Raw genomic sequence first — 24,417 nt, forward strand, 5'->3', positions numbered from 1 at the left:
TACTTGATTAATATTGCAAGAAAGAAAATCATTAATTAGATCGTAAATAACTCAATATTGCAACCTATAAAAAAAATAATTAATTAGATCGTAATTGATCGACATGTAGTATTCTAGGAAGAAATGTCTCTGACTCTTGAATGAAATTTCAGGATATCCTATTAAATTACGACGGCATCTGAACTGCAAGTCGCATCATAAATGAAGAAGGATGACTATGTGCGCGATCGAGCGTCTACGGGAGGCTCTACTGGACTTAATACACGGGGTGCCCGATGCAACAGAGCATCCGGCTTCAGAGGTGCTCGAACCCGAGAGCGACCCGCGCCGTCTCAATCTTCGCGGTGCACGAAAGGTGCGAGAAGACGGAGAGATGGGAGCATACACGTTTACCCCGCGTAAGTAAGTACATACGTACATACGTACGTACGTATGTACGTAGCGTCTCGCATTGACGTTTACGCGCGAAGAAGCGCGGGGCCAGCGAGCCGAGCGGAGCCGAGCCGGCGACGTGACGCGCGTCGTCGAGCTGCGCGTCGTCGCGCGGGGCGAATCACCGGGACGCAACAGTCGCTCGCCGGACTTCGTGCTGGAATGAGGTGGTCGCGGGATGCGTGTCGCGATACCCAACGCTTGCGTCCACTGACACGATCTCTCGCGATTATCCGCCGTGATATCTCGTTCCCGCGTGTTCCCCTTTCGAGGATCGACGTCTGTTTTCCCAGCGAGTACGCACACCGAGTAGCCATCAGTTACACCGACGTACCATCGCGCACTTCCGGATCGTAAGTATACGTTCAATCATCGTACTTCGTCATTGGATTTCGCGAGGGATGCGATCGCGCGCACACCTCCCGGGTTGCATCTCTGACCTCGAGAGGGTTGGTTGCACTGTGCAATGTAGGTTACCGTTACATCCGACTTGCTATGAGGCTTTTGCCCATGTAATAGCATTAGCGTCGTCCCTTAAAAAAACTTGATTAAAGTGTATTTCATGAGAAAATCAAGGTGGTTAATCGACGCAATCGGTGTAACTGATGGCTCGTATAATATGGATTAGCGCTATCCCGCGATTAAGCAATCTTCCTTCTCTATTTATGGTATAAGTATAACTGTGAATTGTGAGAATGAGAGCAATATTGTCGATCGCAATTGGTTAACCAGTGTGCGACTAATCTAAAGGGCCGGTCGCAGTAATGTAAGTTAATGTTAATTCTATTTACAATGTTTCTAGTGACGGATTTTCCTTTAGACGCGTATCTATTGTTAGAGCCTTGATGTTTAGAAGCTTTTATCAATCTTCTTTTCCATATTTTATTATTATCGAATGATCTATAAAGCGCCGTTGTGTGATTACTGATTACAATGATAATTAATGATAGCTTATATCATCGATGCGATTCGAAAGCTGCACAAATTATCGTTTCACTTAATCACATAAAGTTTTAACGAAAAATTTCAATTTACGAAATCCTTTCAAAATTCCATCTATTTTTATAATTTTATTTTATCGACTAATTTTTTTTACAATTAAATGCCTCCTCCGTGAAAGAGAAACATCTCTTTAAAATCCGTTTGATATAAAATTTCGTACGTTGACATTTAGGATTAATTTGCCGTAGGGAAATCGGAATTTCGAAAAGTCAACGCTCCCGTTAATGGAATCTCTCGCAACTTCGTTAACGAGAATCACCAAGTAGCTGATTCCCTCTAAGGTAAACGATACTCTCGAACACGAAGCTTAGATGCGATGAAAATGTGAAATATTGTAACGAGGTAACGTTCGTCGCACCGTCGACACTTCCCTTTCATTCCATTCTCGAATCTACTCGAGTGACCCGCTTTTTGACTCAAATCCCAGCCAATTGTTTTCAACGGATCACGTCCTCTTTATACGGGTAGCTTCGACCCGTTCATCCTCCCACGATTTCCAGAATCTCGACCGTGTTAATGAAGTCTTCGACTGCGAAATTCGAGCGATTCCCTCTTCGATTGGTCACGATAATCCACTTTTCGATCACTCGAAACTGTATTAAATCAAAGACTTGTATATATGCGGTTTTTCTGCCAGTTGATACCGGCAAGATCGACCGAAAGAACGTCATCGAATAATCCAAGGTCCACATGTCAATTTAATCAGCTCGTAATACGTTAGATATTAAAGCTATATGGTATGCGATCACTGTGTCTTCATCAGCAATATTGACACATTTAATTTTAATATCGTGTCAGCATGAAAACACTCGTTTTAACGAATCGAGTTTCTCAAAGCTTTATCGAGATCATTCGAAACTTTTTATTAATTTCAGATGTTGAAGGATATAATTTTGCTCCCATAGATTGTTTATTATCTTTCGTTGTGCGAAAAGCAATCTAACTTTTGAGCGAGTCTGTCGGCGGGTAAATATCGACGAAAAACTTCTAGTAAACAGTTCCGTAGACATCGTAGACCATCCACAATTTCTTTCCTCTACTAATCCATTATGACCCGTAATGCATCGTTGCATCACTATACGCACGTTAATCGTTAATAATTTTCCTCACCCGGTCGACGAGCGAATTCCTGCTCTTCTAAATCGTTCCCAGACAAATTGTCTTATCTTTCTGTCCAGAAATGCTATTCTTGCAAGTAGTAAGACTATTATTCGTGTAGCAACTTTCTGGTAAATTTAATGTGAAATCAATTCGCCGAACGAATCTTTTCACACCAAATATATAGGATAAACGTGCCGTAACTCTTGCTGAAATAGAGTGTCGTATAGGTATTAGATAGTTCTTGGAAGCAAAGGCTTAGAATCATTCGTTTCAATCATATTTGATGGTGCGATATGAGAATATTATGGATTACGGAGAAATGATGCTCGAGTTTATATCGATCCGCGAGCAGGTACCATCCAAGACTTCCCATCGACGAAAGAGTTTCATGGGACATTTTACAGGATCATTAACATTTTCCTTGAAAATAATCGAGGGAGTAATGCGTGACACGTTCATTGGCAAGATAAGGAGAAACCATTCTATATATTTTTTTTTTAGACTCTTGATAAGTTTCTGCCCACGATATTTTTATTAAGGCTACTGCTTATCTCTTTTTTTCAAAACTAAAAATCATAATTCTTGCGAAATAGCGTGCGAGTGTCGCGCGTAATATCGATTACGTTGATTCGAATGCCGATTATTCCTGAAAACAGTCTCCGATCGAGTCGACCCATGACGCGAATACCATTGCGAACCAGTTCGTAGGACTTCTATGCGCCGCCTCCTTATCACGCAAGATCTTCTCGCTCTAATACATACGCACGCAGGACGGTGTTGCATTGTACAATACACACGGTGTGCTATTATATCGCGAGCGGGCAGGAGTAAACGTAACGCTTGTGTCATTCCGCGCGTAACGCGTGCGTTCGCCTCGCGACCTGAGCACTCGTCTAAGGACAGCTGCACTTACGCCAGATAAATTAACCACAATTTAAAGAGTCTATATTTAAACAAAAACATATGAGCGACATAATGTTTCTTAATAATACATTTAACATTTATGTTGAATATATTGCCGCCTTTTAATTAATTTAATTAAAAAAATTTTTTTAAATATATAGAAAATAAATATTACTATTAATTATTATCTATAATTATCATATTTATGTTTATATAAAAAAATAAGTTATACCCATAAATTGTAAAATTCAAATTCTTTATATATGAAATCATGCTGAAATGAATTTTACAAATTACTTTATTCTTGTATTGAACCGATCAAATTGACTTTTCGTTAATATCTCTATTAAAGAACTTTACAGTAAACACGCGCACTGATGTTATACTACTCTTATCATGAAATCGTAAATGGACATTGTACATTCTTGTTACACAGGTTCTTCGTTTCCTTGAAGCATCCTCTTTCTATCAGGCGTTCTTCCGTCTTTCGATTCGCTTTGCTCTCTCTCTCATCCTCTCTTTCTCTCTCCGGCTGTTCATCCTTTTATCCTTCTTCTCTCGCTCTCCGACACACCGTCGCGATTCCGTTATGCGCGGTAAATACATGCCGGGCATCCTCTGTGCGTTTTACCTTCGGAGAAAATAAACAGTGTCCAGCGTGTGCGCGGCATCGACCGTGCGTTATTGACACCGTATATGCGATCGGGCTACAAAGAGAAATGACGAGGCGAAAAATCGAGCTCATATTTTTCTAGACTACAAAACTAGCAATTTTTTTTACATTTCCCGTGATTAAAGTGATATAGCGGTATAGCTGTCCGGAGTAATTGATCAACAATTGACCATAATTGATCAATATTGAACTGTCATTGAATTATAAATTAATCATAATGGTATAATTTTGCAAACTACCTTTATAGATAAAAAGAAAATTAATATTATAAGTAATAATTTCTTTATCAGATATTTTCATTCTTTTATACAAAGGTTTCGTAATTATGTTTGTTATCTTTTATAGGTGCGATATTATTTCTCTGTAGAGATTCAAAAGAAAGAATCTGTGATGCATATCATACACACAAATATGTTTGAATCTCTAAATGGTTCCATCGGTTCTCCATACCAGACTTCCGGAGAACGTCTTTGTGTATACCAAAGTTCACAATATCAGTAGCGACGATCTCGTCTTACGTTGGCATTGCTATTGTGCCGAGGAACTTTGTTGCCACAAACCAATGCGAAATCGGTTGTATTGGAAAAGTACCATCATCTCTATATCGATCTCACATACGCTATTCCATGAAGAAATATTGAACAAGAAACTTTCGATTGTGTCAACACGATACCAATGTCCGTAAATTTATGTAAGAATACAAAATGCGAGTGTGTCGAGACCAACGGAATGCTGAAAACGATTTGCTGTATTGTTTTGCACAACTGCGAGTAAGTGCATAACAACGTTATCGGCGAAAGTTTCCGACTGTAAGATAATTTCCTCTTTGTATGCGCTAAAAACTTTTGCCGCAATCGATCAGAGTAAGAAAAATAATGCTTATATTTGCATGGGGATGCCCGACTTTCACAGCTATACCTCCTATCATTTCATATTAATGCATTCTTTCCTCACTTAATTTACGTACTTAAAATTGATTTCATATATTTATCATTTAATTTATTCTTTAAAAAAAGAACTTTAACAGATACCTCAACAGGTCACAAACGCGAGGAACTCGTCATCGAATTGTACGAGCGGAATTACGCCATAGAATCGGGCGATTATTCAGCGCATCGTATTTACCATTTCTATAGAGGTATGCTGGGAAAGCAAGTTCCCCGTCGCGCAATTTCTCTCGAAGCACCATCATCCGAAGGGTGCAGCCCCATGAGTAAGTGTGAGAAGGGGGAGATGGGGCGGAATTAGGTGCTTGGTCGTGCAACGGCTTGAATGAATAATTCTCATCGATCGTAAAATCTGTCCCTGCATGTGTCTCACGTCTCACACCACTGCTTCTCTATTGAATCGCTGTTTCGTTAGCAGGGATGCAGGTCCATTTTTAGACGATGTTTAGGGTCCGCGCTGAAACATAGACAATCTACATCTACGTGAAAAGCGCGTGATAAATCGTGGAATGAATGATAGCCGTCTTCGGATAAAAATAGCTCTCGTTTACCTATGGACTATGTATTTATCCATTCACGTGCGAGACGTACGCATAATCTCTGTCTATATACAATAATTTTCTCTATCTCTTTTCTTTTATTTCCAAAGGATATTTAAAAAAAGAAGGTATTTTTATATATAAAAAAATAAATATAATTTATGTAATTATTTTTATTTTTCAATTTTTTTACGAAAAATACATAATCTGTAATGTTTAAAATTACAGAGTTTTTATTTTAAAAAATTGAATATAATTTATAATACGATTTTCATTTCTTGTTTTTTCTCGAACAAATTGCAGGCAAACTTGTTTTCATCTTGAAATTAGACTTGACTTAATCAGAAAGAAAGATAGTCGAACGACCTAGCGTCATCGCCTGGTATAAACGTGACCCTGAAGCATACGGCTAGCCGATCTGTATTCTGGTTGTCAACGTTACGACACGCGGGCTTCAACAACGGTTACCACGATGTGTGTCGGCGATGTTTTTCAAGGACGATGCGGGTAACAATATATAAACGGAAAGGAACCGTTTCGTTACTATAATACCAGCTTTTATTATCTTTTTAAAGAAGTTTGTACACATTTCTAAAAAAACTTTTTATATTTGCTCCATGTCTGTTGTACGCCCGCGCGCACAAAATTACAATCTCATTTCTATCGAAAGATATTAAAGTTCAGAGCTCGATTGTGACTTCTCATCTCTTTTCAGACAAGGATCTACCCCATTTTTCCGTGGGTTTCTGTTACATTGTAACGTATTCTCATGTGTACCTTTCTACTCAAACACACACATGTACGCACACGTCATCACAAATATGTGCTTCATTCGCGGCGCTAATATGAGAGTTTTCCATTATCGACTCCTAAGGAAAAAGCGGTCATTTTATCTTCTCTTCCGCGCTCCGCCCGAAAAGTGCCATGTCTATCGTCGAGCGGAAGGTAGAAGGCCTAGATATGCTTCGTAAAATGTAATAAAGAAGTAAAAACTGCGGTGTCATTTAATTATCTTAATGTTCGTAATTATCACGCTGTATCAACGTCGCAATGTCACAACTCACGATTCAACAGAACAATCTCTCTTCCGCGCAAAATTCCGTGAAAAGGGTCATCACCATCGTCGTTGGACCGGTGAATTCACATGGGCCAATAACTTCTTCCTCCTCTATGATTTCATTAACCCAATTTCACGAGTCGCACACGTTAGACTAATCTATGAGCGGAAGGTCGTACGCGCGTGATGACGGCATTCCGTGTAATAAGGATACATAATAATCATGTGGAAACACGCATTGCCTATCGTGTCCTGAGAATGCGTGCGACTTTGATGAGTATTAAATATCAAGTATATAGTAAACGATATTATGATAGGGTACAGGAAGTAACGATAGAAGATTATCTTGGGAGAAAAGACTCGTTCACTTTTATCTTAAGATCTTGAATAACAAAGATCAATGTATTACATCGACTATATATCTTGCTATACTCTAAAATAACTACGCACTAAGCTAGCTTGTATTGTAACTTTAAAAAGCTTTAAAAATTTGAATTCTTTTCTAATAGATATATTTCGTTTCATTCAAAAATGTATATACTTATGATATTGATTATATATTTATAAGATATCTGTTGCATATTATGTATAAGATATCTTTTGCATATTATGTATACTTCAAGATGTTGTTGAACAGTGTTTACAGCGCGCCAATTTTCCACTTTATTTAATCACAAAATACATGCGCACAATTGAACCACCTGGGTTGTAATAAAACAGTCTATTTTTAGAGAATCGAAGCATGCCCGATCTTGTATGTACATGCAAACTGCATGCTTTTGGAAAGATTTAATCGCTGTTCGGGCTTCTCACGCTACTTAGAGGCAACTCTTGTGTTTTCACCTGTGAATGTTTCGTGATTTTTTTTACGCTGCGAAGTAAAACGCTCCATTATCGGAATCAAGAAAATGAGGAGGAATGATTGCGAGAATATCTATTCATTGTTCAGACTCTTATAAGAATAGATAATAGCTCTCTGAAAAGAGGGTGCTCTTTTTCTTGAAAGAGGAGTAAAAAAATCTTTCACTTTCCATCAGAGGAAAGTAGTCTTTGATTTGACCATTTGAGAGACTCTGGAGAACCTGTCTGTTCAAATTACGTCCACCCACGTCCAATTCATAGAATAAGAAGCGAATTGCCAGCTTTTATTATTGACATCCCATCAAGATCTGATAGACGCGTACTTTTATAAATATAAAATGATGGAACTAAATACAAAATGTATGAAGGAAAAACCAAGAAGAATTCAACTCTGAGAAGAAGTGAAAGATGATTTACTTCTTATGTATTGGGTCAGCGTTTTCAGGAAACAATTAGAATTTCTATTATAGTCGGTAAGAATTATAACTTTTTACGATGCATATGACAAGCGTATAAGAATTATTTTATATATAATATATTTTAATATTCAACTTTATTGGTATGTTAGGGTCATAGAGATTTAAAGAATATTTGTTGGCTCATGACTACATATTAACGGAGTTGGATATTGACGTAATCGGAGACCTGTTCTCGATGACGTAACGAGCCGTCTTGCGGAGGACATCTAGATGTGCACTGTGAAGAAAGAAAAAACTTATTCACCCAAAACTAACGTGTTACATCCACATAGAATATCGCAGGTATACCGGATGTTCGTTTCCTCTTAGCCTCGGATAGCTCTTGCTTTGCAAATTTAGGATTTTAAAATTTAGAATTTAATAATACAACATATAAAAAAGTAGTATTATAAAAATAATTTATTAACTATATCATCTTTTAGCTTACATATTGTAGCTTTATTATTATGGAAATTTATTATTATAAAATTTCTCAGAATTGTAGAATATGTTTATTTTGTATAAACAAAAAAAATTAAGTAGGATAAGAGACATTAAACGCGTATTCTATTATCGTAGACTATAACTTCCGTCTCATCGGAGCGCCGGATCGAATAAAGCTAAATTAGATGAATCTCGCCTAGTTAAAAAGCGTTCACACGTCTATTTATAATCGGCGATCATAATACGTATGGAAAATGCGCGGGAATTTTGGTGCTTGTAGTTTCTTGACTAAAAAATCATTTCGTGAATTGTGCTGAAAATCAAAAGTGTTTCATGTTGATACGAAATGAATGAAATTTAATATCACCATTCGATGAGATTAGATCAAATAATCGATATACTGATGGTAAATATTGACGCGAACTTCTCGGAAGAAGTTTAATATATTTCATGAGCTTGAAATCTCTCTCATTGTTACATTTTATGACTTATTTGTAGAAATGGGCACGAATTTTCATGTCGGAATCACGTTTATGAGCGACAAGCACGATAGCCGCTTCTTTAAAGCGTGCAGAAACATTTGAGGCTTCCGTAACCTGTCGTTAACCTACTTAGGACTGTTCCAGTACGCACTGTTTTAACTTGTTTTATAGTCATTCCAAGATCGGCGAACTGATTCCCTAGATTAGAACGCAAAATTTATGTCGTAATTGTGATCAATTGCATTCATAACTTGCGAGCAAAGAATGTTGCCATCATTTGTACAAATGTCAAAACTTGCTACGATTAAGTTTTTTTTTCTTTGCAGAACTTAAAATAAGCAAATATGAAATCGATTAGTGCGTATGTATATAATAAAATATAATAACTGCGTCAATATTCATGGTTTTTAAACAACACCGATAGATTTTCATCGGTATAAAAAGTCAGCATAGTGATTCTAAACTTGGATTTGCAATGTAAGGAGATTCTCTCTAACAAGACCAAAGGTCTCTTTCTTCGGTGAAAATTCGCACACGTTACTTTACTCTTTCATGGTTGCTGACCATGCCAAATTTGCGGAACGGAAGATGCTGATCGACTAAATGAAGAAGATGCGGACATTTAATTACGGTCGGCGTAGGAGGAGAGACACGCGCTGAAAGAAATGGCGAGATAGCTGAGCTATGTAACTAACTATATCTCTTATATGAAACGACGACAATTACGACGACGACGTAATCAATCCGGAACGACACAGGGGGATATACGAAGATAAATCATGCCTGCTGAGCGACCGTTCAACTGTGCGTTCCCCTTTTCGCAGTTCCTCTTACCATATGTACGATCGTTGAATGAAGAGTGATACGTAAGAGTGAAAAATAAGAAGAAAATCTTCTCGAAATATAGAAATATTCAACGAACGCAAAATTAAAAATAGATCTTTTTATTTTTATCGTTTAAAGTATTAAGTAATATCTTAATGGTATTAATTAATTAATACTATAATCTTGTAGGCGAAACTTTTTGCGAAAGAAATGAAACTTTGTCAATTATATTAAAGTTCTAAAAATAAGGTGCTAATTTTCCATGAAAGCTGTAATATAGTTAACCGTATATGACAGAACAGTTTGTTATAATGTAATTAATATATCACCAACACTCTTGGTGAAAATCGATCGTCACAATACGTGCATACATATATGTAGGGATTGGATATATTCATACATATACACAACTACATGAATTACGCGCGCCTTGAATGTCCCGAATTCGTTGCATTTGGATCGGATAAATTGATATGGCACTTGTGAAGCGTATCCACATGCGCGTTTTACCTTGGCATAAATTCGCAACTTGTAAGATATATATATACACGCTCATTCATGGATAAATGTCATCTCTAGGGTACGGGAGAACTTTATAATCTGACAGAAGTAAATGCGTCGAGCCTTTCCTCAAGCAACGGATATTTAACACGTCGAAGTAATTTTATTATCATATGCATATTTTAAATTAAACCTGTTCTTTCGCTCTCATCACGAACGCTGCGAAAAGCATCATGCTGTGGAATATTAATTGCGACCTATCATTTTCTTTTTTGCGAACTGAATTTTGCCGTTTATATTAATCCACAAGAACGTTTTTCCAATATGATATCTAATAATAAAGGCGTCTGGCAGCGACGAATTTTCGTCGAAGGACGAGTGAAGATTGCGTTTCGTTAAATCTTTTACTAATTTTACAATTCTTGTAATTGCATTCTCATTGCATATAAACGTACTTGGAGTTATATTTTCGACAATTTTCCTTTTCATTCTGCCTCGAAATAGACATCTACTTGGATTATGTTTGCGTATTATGGGAAGAGAAAGTAAGGTGTACACACGCGAGTTTTGCATACGAAGGATCACATACATATTCAATATACATTTGATAATTTATTTCCATAGCACATTTGAGCATCAGGCCAATGTATAAATATGGCACAATGATTTCATTGCCACGCGTTAAGAATCGATATGACGTCGATATATTACATCCGCATGGGTTGCCTTTGATGACCCGCACGCGTGTACAGGTGCGATCGTCTTCCTGTCCGATTACACTTGGTCGGTTTGTGTGACGACCTTGCTCAATCAACCAACAAGAGATGTTGTCACAGAATTCTTGTTGAAACATGTTATAAAAATTAGTAATAAGTCATTTTTAAAATATTTTGTTTTTATTTAATGTCTGCTAATTATATATTTGAAATTTTGTCATTTATAGAAATAAAAAACAAAATATTTCAAAAATTAATTATTAATTGTTTATATAGTGCGGAATTCTGATAAATCTACTTGAAATATTCTATTTTTAATTTTAATTACAATAGTAGAATAAAATTAATGTCACATCTGCTAATTATATATTTGAAATTTTGTAATTTCGAAATTGTTTCATATTAAATTAACGAGAGATGTGCGCACGATCTTTGCCCGCTTGTGTTTATTCATATTTTATAAATAACTATTATCCGTACATAATTTTTTCTTTAGCATCTCAAGCGCACGTAGAATGGACGCTTCGCGATGGAAATAGGCGATCAGTCAGCATAGTAGACGACCCCAGGTCGTCCTGATTGACCGGCTCATCCGCAACCGTTCCCGAGAAGACTGACCCGGTTGCTTGTTCGCGATGGCTACTATGGCGTCGACGGAGAAGATGGATATGGACAAGGACTTGCCGAAGAAGAAGCTCATCAACACGAATCTGATATCGCTCAAATGTCTTCTGTTCGTCTTTTTTGGAGGTAGGTAGATATCGATTGACGTCGCAAAAACAATCGTTTTAGTTCGAACAACTTTTACGATTATTTTTCTTCAGGCATCGGCTGTCTCTTTCCATTTCTTCCACTGCACATGACGAAGGTGGGACTGAGCATCGAAAATGTCAGGTTTGTGTCAATGATCTCGCCGGCAGTGGCGATATTGGGGCCGCTGATAGCGGGACCGATTGCTGACAAACTCGCCAGCCATCAGAGCAACAATGACAAATCATCGACTGGTCGTTACCTTCGCGTGATGATCGCCGTTGCGTGCATTTTTTCGGCACTCTTTTACTCGCTATTGTTGATAGTGCCCTCCGTAGACCGCACACTGCCGTTGGGCGAGCAGGGTCCGAGCCTCAAGTTCAATTGTGATCGGCGAGGAGCGATGGTACGAAGTTTAATGATTAAATTAATAGATAAATAATAAAGAGAATTAAGAGAAAATTCAGATATACATTTAAAGAATATTTTAATTGTATACATAGAATCCATATTAGGAGAGTAAAAAAGTATGGAAAAAATACATTTGAATTTTATATAGTCAAAATATTCTTTTTCTCTTTTTTTTCTAATTGTAAATAATATCAAATTATAATGTAATGCCATCTCCTAGGTGCGGCAAGAAAGATGCGAAGATCGTTTCGGTTGTCATCGCTGGGCCGATGACGACAGCGGGGTGGGCATCATGCTACTAAAAGACTGTAACTATGTTTGCTATCCGATCGGTTCGCAACGATGGCATTCAGAAGTCGCTACTGATACAACGACTTCTCAAAGCGTCGATCCTGAAGTTGATTTCTTTGACGGCAGCGGCGAGACCACGGTGGCACCGTTATACAGTGAACTTTATGCGCCGGTAAAGCTACAATTACAATAAATGCGACATCTCGACTGTTTGTATTACAAGACGAATGTGTCGCGATAAAACATAAATTAGTATTATAAATTATGAAAAATTTAATTGTGTAAATAGAAATTTTAACTGGAAATAGCATTTACATGTATCTAGTAAAGAGAAAAACATATTCTCTTTTCTTTCTTTCGTAAAAATAAAATTAAGCAAATAATCGTGATCAACGCATAATTTATGTATAATTATATACATGAGTCATAATTTTCACAGGAGGATCGCGAAGAAACGAAAAAAACTCGTCGTTATGTCATGGCTGAAAACGAGCCGCCGCATTTATGTTACAAGGATGAAGACGACGACATTATCTGTCATGTTTATACAGAGTACTCAGGTGTTTTGCCGGTGAATGGTAGTCTTGGACAGGCATTGAATCCCGAAAATGAAGAGGAATGGTGCGCATATCCTATGGCTGAGTACTTTGCTTGTCGCATACCGTCCGAGTTGGAAGTCAGAATGGCCGAATTTAATCAGAGTTGCTCCATTGAATGCGAGCTGGTCAATCCCTATACTCTTCCAGGTAATAATTTATACGCAATTAATTAGAAATTCAATTCCATGTCTTGAATTTTTTATTTAGAATTAAGCACCTTTTTTATATAGAAATTATAGCTATAATTAGAAATGCAGTCCCAAGAGATCGATTCTTTGAAGATTTCCGTAATAATCATGTTTTAATACTTTTATATAGCATTACTAAACGAGACTTGACAAATAAAAAATTTTAAAAGAGTACAAATATCATATATCATCTTTATTGATTTGGCGACTCTATTTTTCGCGATGACAGCAAAGAAAAATTGCAGATTTTTCTTTTACATTGGTGATAATATACCATTTCAGGCAGTGTGTTGGCGGAAAGCCAGTGTCAACGTACTGGAGATTGGGCGGAAGCAGCGTTTTGGATGTATCTATTCATACGTTCGATCGCGGATATCTTCCCGACGACTGCCGTGGCTCTAATCGATGCGGCGGTGGTGATCGCGACGAGGGAGACGTCATGCGGTCGCGGCGACGTAGGACGCCAATTGGCCTTCGGTTCTCTTGGTTTTGCTCTACTAGGACCGTTGACCGGCTATCTGAGTACTCTAACGAACGATATCGGGCCGGCCTATTGGCTACCGCTCATTCTACACGCCGTGCTCATGATCCTCACAGCCGTCATCGCTTTGTCAGCGAATGGCATGCCGCTCAGTCCACCGGAATGGTGGTGGCACACGAGAAGCGGCATGCTGGCGCTACCAATGAGTGCTATCAAGAGATACGGTAGCGAGACCGCTGCTTTGGTCTTCATCCTATTAGTTATGGGGACTTTCTGGAGTGCGATAGATAGTTATTTGCCTTTGTAAGAATCTATTAAGATAAAGTTATTAGCTAAAATAATTTAATCGTTTGTTAAACTGTGATTCGAGACATTAGGATTTTTTTTTTGTCACACAGGCATCTGCAAAAACTAGGGGGTAATGAACTTTCCATTGGTGTCGCTATGACTGTTGGAGCAATTCCAGCGTTCCTGTTTCTTTGGAAATCGGAACATCTTGTGGATTATTGTGGACACAGTAATCTTCTCATCACTGCCTTTACGGTGTATATAATCAGGTAGGTAAGTTTTTTCTGATAAACGGATGATAATCGCAAATATAACTGAAGAAAGATCTCTTCTTGTTGTGTAAGTTTTCACATTTGTTTGAAAAATTTGACTTAATTAACCAATACAATAGATTCACCGTATTGAGTTACGTGTCGGAGCCTTGGTGGTCTCTAATTACGGAGGCTTTAGAAGTATTCACCTTAGGAATAATGTGGGTTACTGCCATTCTCTACCTAAGACATTTGGTACCGCGTCATTTGACTGTGACTGCCCAAGCGCTGCCTGTGATAGCTCACTTTTGCGTCGGTATGTCTCGTCATTTATAGCGTATATACTCAGGTTTGAATGATATTGACTTTTCTATTTGATGCACAGGCCGATGCCTCGGAGCCGTCGTCGGTGCTTATATAAATTTTGCTGACGGGGATATTGTAGAATCGCTAAGATCCGTGTATTATTACATGGCGATAGCGGCAGCTATTGTTGCCGCCTTGTATTTCGTCTTATATCACGGTCTACTAAAGCCGAGATGTCATGCACACACTATTCAAGGTCCGCGTCAACCTCTTACAATTATGCAAGGTAAACGATATTCTATTGTACACATGTAATATATATGATTAAATTCATCGCACTCTGTCTAACGTATACATCACAATTTTAATTTTACAAGCTGCCATAAAAGACGAATTGAGTAAGTGATCAAACACGATCGAGATTTTCGACTTCGTGTTCTTCGAAATACATGTACATATCTTATATGTGTTATCTCTAATAATGTTTCTTTATTAAAACGTGGAAATTTTCAAAACTGTTTTCTCCGATTTTGATTTTGTCTGTCATGATCGGAAAAAAGACCAGTTCTGCGCATTTCCGCGGAATATCCCTCCTCTGCATGGATCATGGAGAACTATGTCTGTCAGTTATTTTCGCGAATTCGCGTTATATTTCTAATTTTCATCGTTTTCCATAATTTTTTTTTATAATTTTCCAACTATAGCGATGAACGGAAACGGGAATTACATGCCGCTGAGGGTATATCATAATGGAATGGGCAAAAAAGGTCAATTTCGATACTGAGAAGATCTATGAAGATGAATGAAGATTATTTAGGAATGAAGCTACAACACATGAACTTCAAGATATACAAATTGCCGATGATATGTGCTCTCACATGTATTTTCGTTGCATCACATTTATCATTAATTTGTAAAATCTAAAACAACTGCATTATCATTTTTGTTTCTTAATGCTATTATTTATATAAGAATTATTATATTATAAGAATCATTACTTGCTCAAGTACTTTCTATGAGCTATATCACACATCAGTTTTTACATTTCTAATTATAAAAGTGTAAGCTGTGACAAATATAAACTTTTTTGTCTATCGCAATAATAAAAAGCGAAGTAATACTTCTCTTCATGTGCGAACGTTCTGTATAACAAAAGTTACATGTGACTATAATACTTTAATTTTTTATACTGTAAATTCATTTTTTGTACAATTGCTATGTTCATAAAACTATCAACATACGAATAGATGAAGAACTTTCTATGATGAAAAACTTTACAGCGAGACTTACATGTATCTTTACATGAAACATAAATCGATTATAGATATTGATATGCTAAAGGTAAAACATCTACTTGACCAATGTTACGTTTCTGTGAGTTGATATATATGTACACCAAAAAAAAATGAAATAAAAAATACAGAAAGAAAAATAATCTGTAATTATTATCTTAAAAACAATTATATCCCGTACTGATTATTCATATTAAATTCAGACACAATTGAACAACTTTGAACAAAGTTTTGTTCTATTTATTGAAATGCTTACAGCCGAAAGAAAATGTTTTCTCTTTCTCTCTCTCTCTCTGTCTCCCTTTTACATTGCAAAAACTATATTGTAAATCTAAAGTAAATTTCTAACATATATGTTATATAAAACAATTTATTCATACACTTATCTTAATATTTGTGTACATACGCGTATGTATGAGTCACAAACACATGCAAATATCTATAGATATAATACATAAGTATTTATATTATATAGCATATGTATACGCACACAGATGCATTGTTCAACAATTCGCTGCGCATATCACGCAATAATATAATAATAGTCACCACAAAAGTATAACATTTTAATTATTTGTTCTTTATACAGAATGATAGGATTCTTATGTACAATATATATGCAAATGGCATAATCGTACTACAATGCAAATTATATACCTCATAATATGTAAATTAAAATGTGCAAAATGTTTGCTGTTTTAATAATGAAAACAAATAAGAATGTTTTTTTTTTCTTTCCAATAAATATATTTTATACACTACTTCAGACTTTGTGCTATTTATAGAGTAAACTTAAATAACAATAAATTCTCTTTTACGTATTGATTATCTTTCGATATTCATATATAGACAAAAAATTCAGTCTAACTTATAATAAAAAAATTGATCTATACCACTTATTATCATCACAATAGCAATATACCAAATAAATTTCTAAACACTCTAGAAGATCTATTTTCTTGAAAAAAAGTGCCACATATCTTATTTAAGATTTCATTTAAATAATTATTTTTTTTCAGAATACTGAAGAATACAGATATGAAAGAATGAATATGTAAAATATATGTTATAATTTCTATGATGTGTGTTTCAAGTTCTTCTATTCAAATTCAATATTTTAAAATTAAAATTTTCTTTCAAAATCAATATTATTAGTAAATATATCTCTTTGTTCAATAGAATATACCTCTTTGTTAATGGAAACTATATTGTGATCAAAATTTGAAATATTATTATTATTATTACATCTTACAGGAATTCATCAAATGCAGAAAATTTTTAAAAATAAAATGTACTAAATTATAAAGCTTCAAGAAAAATTATATTGTATTTATATATAGTTTGAATTTTTAAATTATATTGTGTAGCAAAGTTTATGGTAGATATAATTTAGAGAGCTCATTTCTCCTAAAGTATAGGCCAAAGTTAACTTTTGATAATAACTTTTAACTTAATAAAAAGTTAACTTTTAATTTGTGTTTAATTGTATAGTACTTTATTGTATATAGTACTTAATGTGAAACGGAATATATCCTTAAACAAAATTTCATTTCTATCTGTAAAATAAATTTAATTTCTTTTAGAAACAAGCTCTTTATTTGATTTTTCTAGATCAAATATCTTTACAATCATGTTCAAGATAAACTATTATACAACTTTTATACAATGTAAATTATTTCTGACACATTAAAATATTCAAAAGATAAAAAATTGGAAATGAAAAAACGCGTTTTTGTGAATTGCAAATTAATTGCAATCATTAGAATTTGATGAACTGCACATTGATAAACAATGTCTCTCATTAATCATCGATAATAGTACAATCATCCTCATTTCCCTTTGAAGTAGTTGTTTCCATATTTACTGTATTATTAACAATTGTGCCTGATTTTGGATCTTCATTATTTGACATTATCGATGTCGTCCCTCCATCTGTTACATTGTCGTGAGTATTTTGTAATTTTTCATCAAGTAGAATCATTCCTTGTATTCTGATATTTTTTGTTTTTTGTATTGTAATATCAGAATCTGAGTCATTAAGAATCTTTTGGTCATCATTATTAATTGTACTTTTCAACGTATCAGTCATATCGTTTATTGCATTAATATGATCATTTAAATTATTTTTCTCACTTTTTTCTTTTTCACAAATTTTCGATTCATCAGTAGATATATCAGTAGATATATCAGTTGAATTGGTATTTTTAAGTAAATGTGAAATAAATGATGAATTTGTTTCTATCAATTCTTGAAACGGTATTTCATGCGAGTCTTCAAAACTTTCTACATCTTCTGTCTGAAAGCCATGATCTTCGATGTGCTGCAAATAAAATATAAACTGTTCCTCATATTTACCAAAATTTTTGTCTGGTGGTGACATTTGTTTCAAGACACTATTGTCCACTTTTGAATCATTATTAGATTTTGTCAACATAGAATAAGAGATACATTTCTCATAATCTCTTGGGATGTTGTACACTTGAGTTGTTTTGTCCACAGACAAATGCACTTTAGCATCACCAGTGCCACGATGTATAACTGTTTTTTTAGAAAATAACAAGTTTTCAATAATATTGCCACTTTTAACAAGATCGGATGGTTTCTTAATTCGATATTCCGATCCTTCATAATCGGATTCGGTATCAGAATCGTTAACACAGATCATATCTAAAGGAATTTCTACATTTTCTTGGGACGCTAATTCGTTTTCATCTAGTGAAGACTGCATTTCTGCAAGTTGTGTTTCTGTCTTTTGAGACCTCCACCATCCGTTGTACTCGCGCACTATCCTATCATTGATATTCGTTAATTGGAGGACTGTGTTGCGCATATTCCAATAGAACTGCTTAATCTTCTGTTGGGCTGCCACTTCAACGTCTTGTATCGCGTTATTTAAATCGAAAAAACAATACATTTTTTCTTTCACGTCACTTAAAAGTTTATCGAGTTCTTGACTGTACGGCAACATTATTTCACTGAAAGAAGCGACATTCTTTGTCAAAGTCGAGCTCATTTCTCGCAGAGGTTGTTCCTCCTTTACGCCATCATCGTCGCTATTTTCCCAAGTGAGAGCCACAGGTACCACTTTGTCGAGCGAAATATCTACAACATCCATGTCGTCGTCCCCATTGACTGTTGGATTATTTTGTTGTTGAACGACTCTTGGCTCGTCGTCGGAATCACTATCGAGATCAATTATATTGGGAGTCAATGTTAGATTCACTTTTCTCCGCTTCGGAAGAAGATAGACCGATCTGCCACTTTTGTCTGTCGGATTAGGTATAGACACCATTGTGTTTTGTGAAGACTGAAGCGACTGTGGCTGTTGATACGGGGTTGATACTGGCGGTGGCGGCGGCATTTGATACGAGGTTGATGACTGTATTGGCGGCGGTGGTGGTGCCGGAAGAATAATCCGATTCCGAGTCGTAGGATTCACTATAGCGGGTGTTCGTATGTAAGTGTTAGATCCTGCGCTGTTCATAAAAGTTGTATGGTACAGAGGAGGCTGCTGCAATACATTAGAATCGTATCTCGATGGTAATGAAGTATTTGAATTTATCACGCTAGGCGATGGAACGACGATGCTCTCTGATGAGCTTTCGCAATTCGTAGATTGCGATGGGCCAGTCAAATACGAAGACGGACGTGGTCTGATGGGAATCGGCGCAGATTTTACTCTCACAAAAACTGGTTTTTCAACTCTGCCGTTTGCTTTGATTCTAACTGGCAATTTCTTAATTGGTTTACTGGTTTCCTCCTCAAGTATGTATGTTTCGTCCTCTTCTTCGGAATTGGATTCCATTCTTCGACGCTTACGTTTCCTCCTACGTGGGCAACAGGGTGTTTCATCCAAATTCATCTTTGCTTCAATCTCGGAGGCGCTTAAATCTTTATCATTTTGTATTATCCTGAAATATGACATTTTGACTTTTACAATGAAGTAATTTGATGAAAATTAATGTTTCTAATATTGTACTTATGCAATATTACCTTGTCATTGTCCGTACATATTCAAGTAGAGCCCAGCATATACCCCTTGCGCTATATAAATCAGTTGGATTGCATACAAAACATTTCCATTTTTCGTCCGCTTCAATTTTTTTTCTTATCGAAAGAGCGAAATTTCGTTTTATACATTTATAACAGAATGTATTACTACAATATGAGCAGCAATATAAATTGCCACCATTTGCACACCATCTACAGAACATATCTGTAGCATCATCACCTAAGAATGTAACATAATTTAAAAAACATTAGTATATATATAAACACATATTCACGAAGATAATATAATAAAATATTGAATAAAATATTGAAATTAATGAAATTAATGAACTCTATAAATTATTACCTTGTTCAAAGCTACCATCTCCATAAAATTCACGACAATTCGCACATAACAATGTGCGAAGCACAGGATGTTCAAACATGTTATCGATCTGAGCTGGAGCAGAACCAATATGCATATCACAAGCTGTACAATGGAGTCTTCGATATCGCACGGATGAAATGTCTAAAAGGATAAATACCTATATTATAATATACAACTCCTATATAACTAAAAGGAGCATTGATCTTTCATAATATAATCTGTATTTTCCCTATAATAAACTTTAATTCTAGAATACAAATACAAAAGAAAATCTAAACTAAATTAAAAATTATTTGTTGCAAATAAAAAACCATCTTTAGAAAAAGAGAAGAAGAGAGATAGAAAAAACTGACCATTTTTGAACATAAGCTTGTAGAAATTGCTCTCCTCCTGAGAAATTGGTGGGACTGTGCTGGTCGTGCTGGATGCCTGATCTTGTCCTGGTGTTACTGGAAGAGAGACAAGTAGGTTAGATCATCGAAATCATCCGGATGCGAGAATCGCGTATCGCCATCTCCTCACCGTTTTCCTTAACGTCCGTTTCCTCCTTCACCTGTACTTCGAGCATGCTCGAGATATCCATGGTGTTTGTTCGCGGGCTCGGCCGTCAGAAAGACGCTCGCTTCAAAACACAACAAGCCGCGGCCACCGCGGCTATTATACCGCCATTTCTCCGCGAAAGCGACCGGTCTCTGTGGACCTGACCGACGAAGAGACGCAAGTCTATTCGACGATCCTTCTCGTGACGCTGTTGTGGAAAAAAATTTGGAATTTCCGAATGGAATGGTACATCGGGAAGGGAGAGAGAAAGAGGATGAGAGAAGGTAGTTCTCGTTCATGGAAACGTGGCGTTCATTTTCGAAACAGAACTTTGCTCTCCCCGCGCCAAACATTCATCAAACCATCATGCACTGTTACGAGGAGGGATGGACATTTAACGCTCGCTCTGTCATACAAATCACGAAAGAAAAAGTTACCGCCTTTGGACGTGTTTCTGCGCGATTTTTGAGTTTCTCCCTCTCTCGAGGGCTTCGACAGTAACACCATATATCAGTTTATGGCCAGTATCTAATATTCCTCTTGGAAATTAGGGACTACTTAAATTAAATAAAAAAAAAAAAATCACGAAAGTAACGGGATTATTATTGAAGCATGTCATGCTCGAGTTATCTGTACATGCATACTGTAAAGCTAGAAAAGTGTGTACGTATGACAAATCAAACTATATTTGATTTTGCAAAAAATAGCGTAGACATGAAATATGATTAATTATATCAGATAAAATTTAACTAATTAGCTGTCAAGAATTAAATTTGTATTATTTCACATAATTATTTGATAGGTATACGTAATCCTAGAGATATTCGTGAAACTTATTCATTTTTATGGTCTCTCGCAGGGATCATATGGGACGAGGGTTCGAGCTGAAGTAACTCCAATACTGCGGATGCGGATATTGCTTTGGTGACGGCTTGTTTAAAAATGGCGCACATTTTCGATTTGTTCTCGCGAGAGAACTCACGAAACACGCAATTACCTTGCGAAGATGGACGAGAAAATCGCGAAAGATGCGTCCCTCGACAAAACAGCGCGAAAACTTACCGATGACATGCAGAACATGTCAAATTATAAAGCCCTTTATAACGAGATACAGGTAAAAATGATTCAATACCAGGCCACATACTCATTGAATATCAAGCTAAAATACTTTCGAAATTGATTGCAGAGAATCGTTGCTTCGCCCATCGTAGATAAAGATGATTTCAAGAATTCATTAATCACAGCTCTGAAAAATAACGGCTTGGAGACGGAGATCAGAAACACAGTGTTTCACTGGGCACGATCACGGGTACATAGTTGATCAGCTCCAATTTATGGACTACTGCTAATGGAAATTTCTTTATAGGGTTCACTGCATTCTCGATCAGTTTCGCATATACAGGTGACGGATCTGAGCTACTTAAAAAAGACTCAAATTCAATGGGAACGACGTATTCAAAAATCATTGAATTCAACTTGTAGTGAATTAAATATTCCATTGGCTCGTATAAGGCTTACTACCGATAGAGACGAATTGGCGGAAAAATGGAATGAATTGAGTACTTACGACATCGGTAATTTATTTTTTTAAACCTGCAAATAAAATATAAAATTTAATTTTTATGAAATCACTTATATAAGATAAATTAATATATGTTTCATGAAGAAATTTTACCTTTAGATTTATCACAATATCGCCCATTGTATGCGCCAAAGGACTTTTTGGATGTACTGTTTTCCATACGTGATCCTTCTTTTAAAAAACAACTGTGTGTAATTATACATAAATATATAGATTTATCTACATATAAATTAATCTATCTATATTTCTTAGAAACTAAAAATATATATCATCAAGTCTTTTATATAAAAATATTTTAGAGATGAACTAAATTGGGATTTCAGTCATATACAAATTAATGTAAAGACACTTGCACAGTTGGTACGAATTTTAAAGTTACTCCTGTAATTTAAAATTGATATGATTGTATGTATCAAACATTTTTTGTTCTCTTTATATAGAGACGTATGTACTCAGGATTAGCACAGGGAATGCCATTACTTGGTATAAATCCTGATATGCCAGCTACAGAAAATTTCCCAAATTTAGAAGCCGAGCGAACGCACATTGGGGAAAAAGTATTGAATTCGAATCATGCTCCGATCGCCCAAGAATTTCTTAAGAGAGGATCTCCTCGAGCATTGCGCGGTCGTCTCTGGTCGCTCGTTCTGGGATCTGTTATCAAAGATAATGTATAATTACTAGGGATCTTTTTTTCTTTTATAATCATGAAATGTAGATAATTCTTTTTTTTTAGGACATAGAATATTACGAAGAATTGAAAAATATGGTTTTACAATATGATATTGTTGTAGACAAGTTAATAATAATGGTGATTTATATTTTTTTTCTTAAATTACATTATCTTTTTAAATAAAAGAAAAAAATCATATGTTGATATTGCTGTAGGATGTACAATTAACAGCGAGAAACGACGATCAATATTTTGTATTTGAAGATGTCTTGTATAAAACAATGCTATGCTTCTCAAGAGATTCCGAAATACTTGCACCAGTCACAACTGACAGAAGCGCTGGTGGTCAAGTGATCCACGCGGTTTTGCAAGGCAAACCAGCGACGTTAGAAAATACCTTAGTTTTTCCACCAAGCGGTGTTATTCCATTTCATGGATTCACAATGTATGGTAAGGAATTGCAGAACATGTTAGAATTTCATTAATTAATTATTACATCAATATTTTTATGTCAGCTACACCATTTTGTTATTTATATGACAATCCCTGTGCTATGTATTATACCTTTCGTGCATTCTATCTGAGATATTGGTTTCGTTTACACACTGTGTCAAGTCACGAGCAAGGTATAGTTGCTCTCTGTTTACTCTTTGAACGATTACTGCAATGCCATGAACCACAGTTGTGGATCCATTTCAAAAATTTACATATTCAACCGTAAGTTTATTATGTTTTTCCTCTCCTATATTTTTATTTGCATAATTCATTAATGCATATGTTTTTAGTATAAGAATAGTTTTCAAATGGCTTATGAGAGGTTTTAGTGGTCATTTACCACCTGAACAATTATTATATCTTTGGGATTTAATACTGGGTTATGATTCATTAGAAATTATTCCTCTATTAGCAGTGACAATATTGAGTTTTCGAAAAGAAAATTTACTGCAAGTTAATACCCAACAAAATGTAGAGGTATAAATATGATCTTATTGGTATAAATGTATATTTTGTGTATATTTCTATATATTTAACATTTATATATGTATTTTTTATTTTCAGGCAGTATTAGCAGATTTATCTTCGTTAAAAGTGATGCCTCTACTGCAGCTAGCTCTTCTTAAAGAATAATACAATTTTTATTATGTATATATAAAAAAAATCACATTACAGAATTTGTAAATTTTTATGTCATTTCTCTTTTATCCTACGTATGTATTCAGTGATTTTATTCATGAAATATCGATATCGGGGAATATTAATGTATAGATGTCACACGTTGAATAAATAATAGACATTATAAACTTTATATCGCTAATTTTCAAAGCTGTAAATAATCGCTTATATCTACGATATCTGACTTGAAATAATGTCATCGCGTGGGAGGGATAAAGGTCGCCGGTGTCTCGAGGGGGAGAAGAGTGGAGGGAGAATTTTCCTGTTTCCGGC

General features: G+C 35.7%; 3 protein-coding genes across 7 annotated transcripts; 2 read left to right on the top strand and 1 right to left on the bottom strand.

Moving 5' to 3' along the window:
- Positions 1-532: 532 nt before the first annotated feature.
- Positions 533-15,926, top strand: LOC105253174. 3 transcript variants are annotated; one of them, XM_025407424.1, is made up of 12 exons: positions 7,336-7,988; positions 8,084-8,276; positions 11,438-11,691; positions 11,766-12,097; positions 12,323-12,565; positions 12,833-13,139; positions 13,463-13,964; positions 14,060-14,218; positions 14,341-14,516; positions 14,586-14,792; positions 14,884-14,904; positions 15,211-15,926. In XM_025407424.1, exons 3-12 carry the CDS (start codon positions 11,577-11,579, stop codon positions 15,288-15,290), a joined length of 2,142 nt encoding a protein of 713 aa, XP_025263209.1. In that variant the 5' UTR covers positions 7,336-7,988; positions 8,084-8,276; positions 11,438-11,576; the 3' UTR covers positions 15,291-15,926. The 3 variants fall into 3 exon arrangements, with proteins under 3 accessions (XP_025263207.1, XP_011259324.1, XP_025263209.1); XM_025407422.1 differs by lacking the exons at positions 7,336-7,988; positions 8,084-8,276 and adding an exon at positions 533-785; XM_011261022.3 differs by lacking the exons at positions 7,336-7,988; positions 8,084-8,276; positions 14,884-14,904 and adding an exon at positions 541-785.
- A 1,448-nt stretch (positions 15,927-17,374) lies between these two features.
- LOC105253172 lies at positions 17,375-20,782 on the bottom strand. The gene is made up of 5 exons (XM_011261018.3): positions 20,699-20,782; positions 20,530-20,625; positions 20,156-20,317; positions 19,792-20,029; positions 17,375-19,709 (listed from the first exon to the last, which is right to left on the bottom strand). The coding sequence occupies exons 1-5, from the start codon at positions 20,757-20,759 to the stop codon at positions 17,600-17,602; spliced, it is 2,667 nt and encodes an 888-aa protein (XP_011259320.1). The 5' UTR covers positions 20,760-20,782; the 3' UTR covers positions 17,375-17,599.
- Positions 20,783-20,907: 125 nt separating this feature from the next.
- Positions 20,908-24,413, top strand: LOC105253173 (TBC1 domain family member 19). 3 transcript variants are annotated; one of them, XM_025407419.1, is made up of 12 exons: positions 20,908-21,000; positions 21,576-21,830; positions 21,903-22,025; positions 22,083-22,290; positions 22,398-22,485; positions 22,598-22,658; positions 22,739-22,969; positions 23,035-23,109; positions 23,187-23,421; positions 23,487-23,688; positions 23,757-23,943; positions 24,031-24,413. In XM_025407419.1, exons 2-12 carry the CDS (start codon positions 21,723-21,725, stop codon positions 24,097-24,099), a joined length of 1,587 nt encoding a protein of 528 aa, XP_025263204.1. In that variant the 5' UTR covers positions 20,908-21,000; positions 21,576-21,722; the 3' UTR covers positions 24,100-24,413. The 3 variants fall into 3 exon arrangements, with proteins under 3 accessions (XP_025263204.1, XP_011259321.1, XP_025263203.1); XM_011261019.3 differs by having other exon boundaries at positions 20,931-21,379; XM_025407418.1 differs by having other exon boundaries at positions 20,931-21,375.
- Positions 24,414-24,417: the final 4 nt, after the last annotated feature.

Source organism: Camponotus floridanus, unplaced genomic scaffold (assembly GCF_003227725.1).
Source record: "Camponotus floridanus strain SB8 unplaced genomic scaffold, Cflo_v7.5 scaffold174, whole genome shotgun sequence".
NCBI classification, from domain to species: Eukaryota; Metazoa; Arthropoda; class Insecta; order Hymenoptera; family Formicidae; genus Camponotus; species Camponotus floridanus.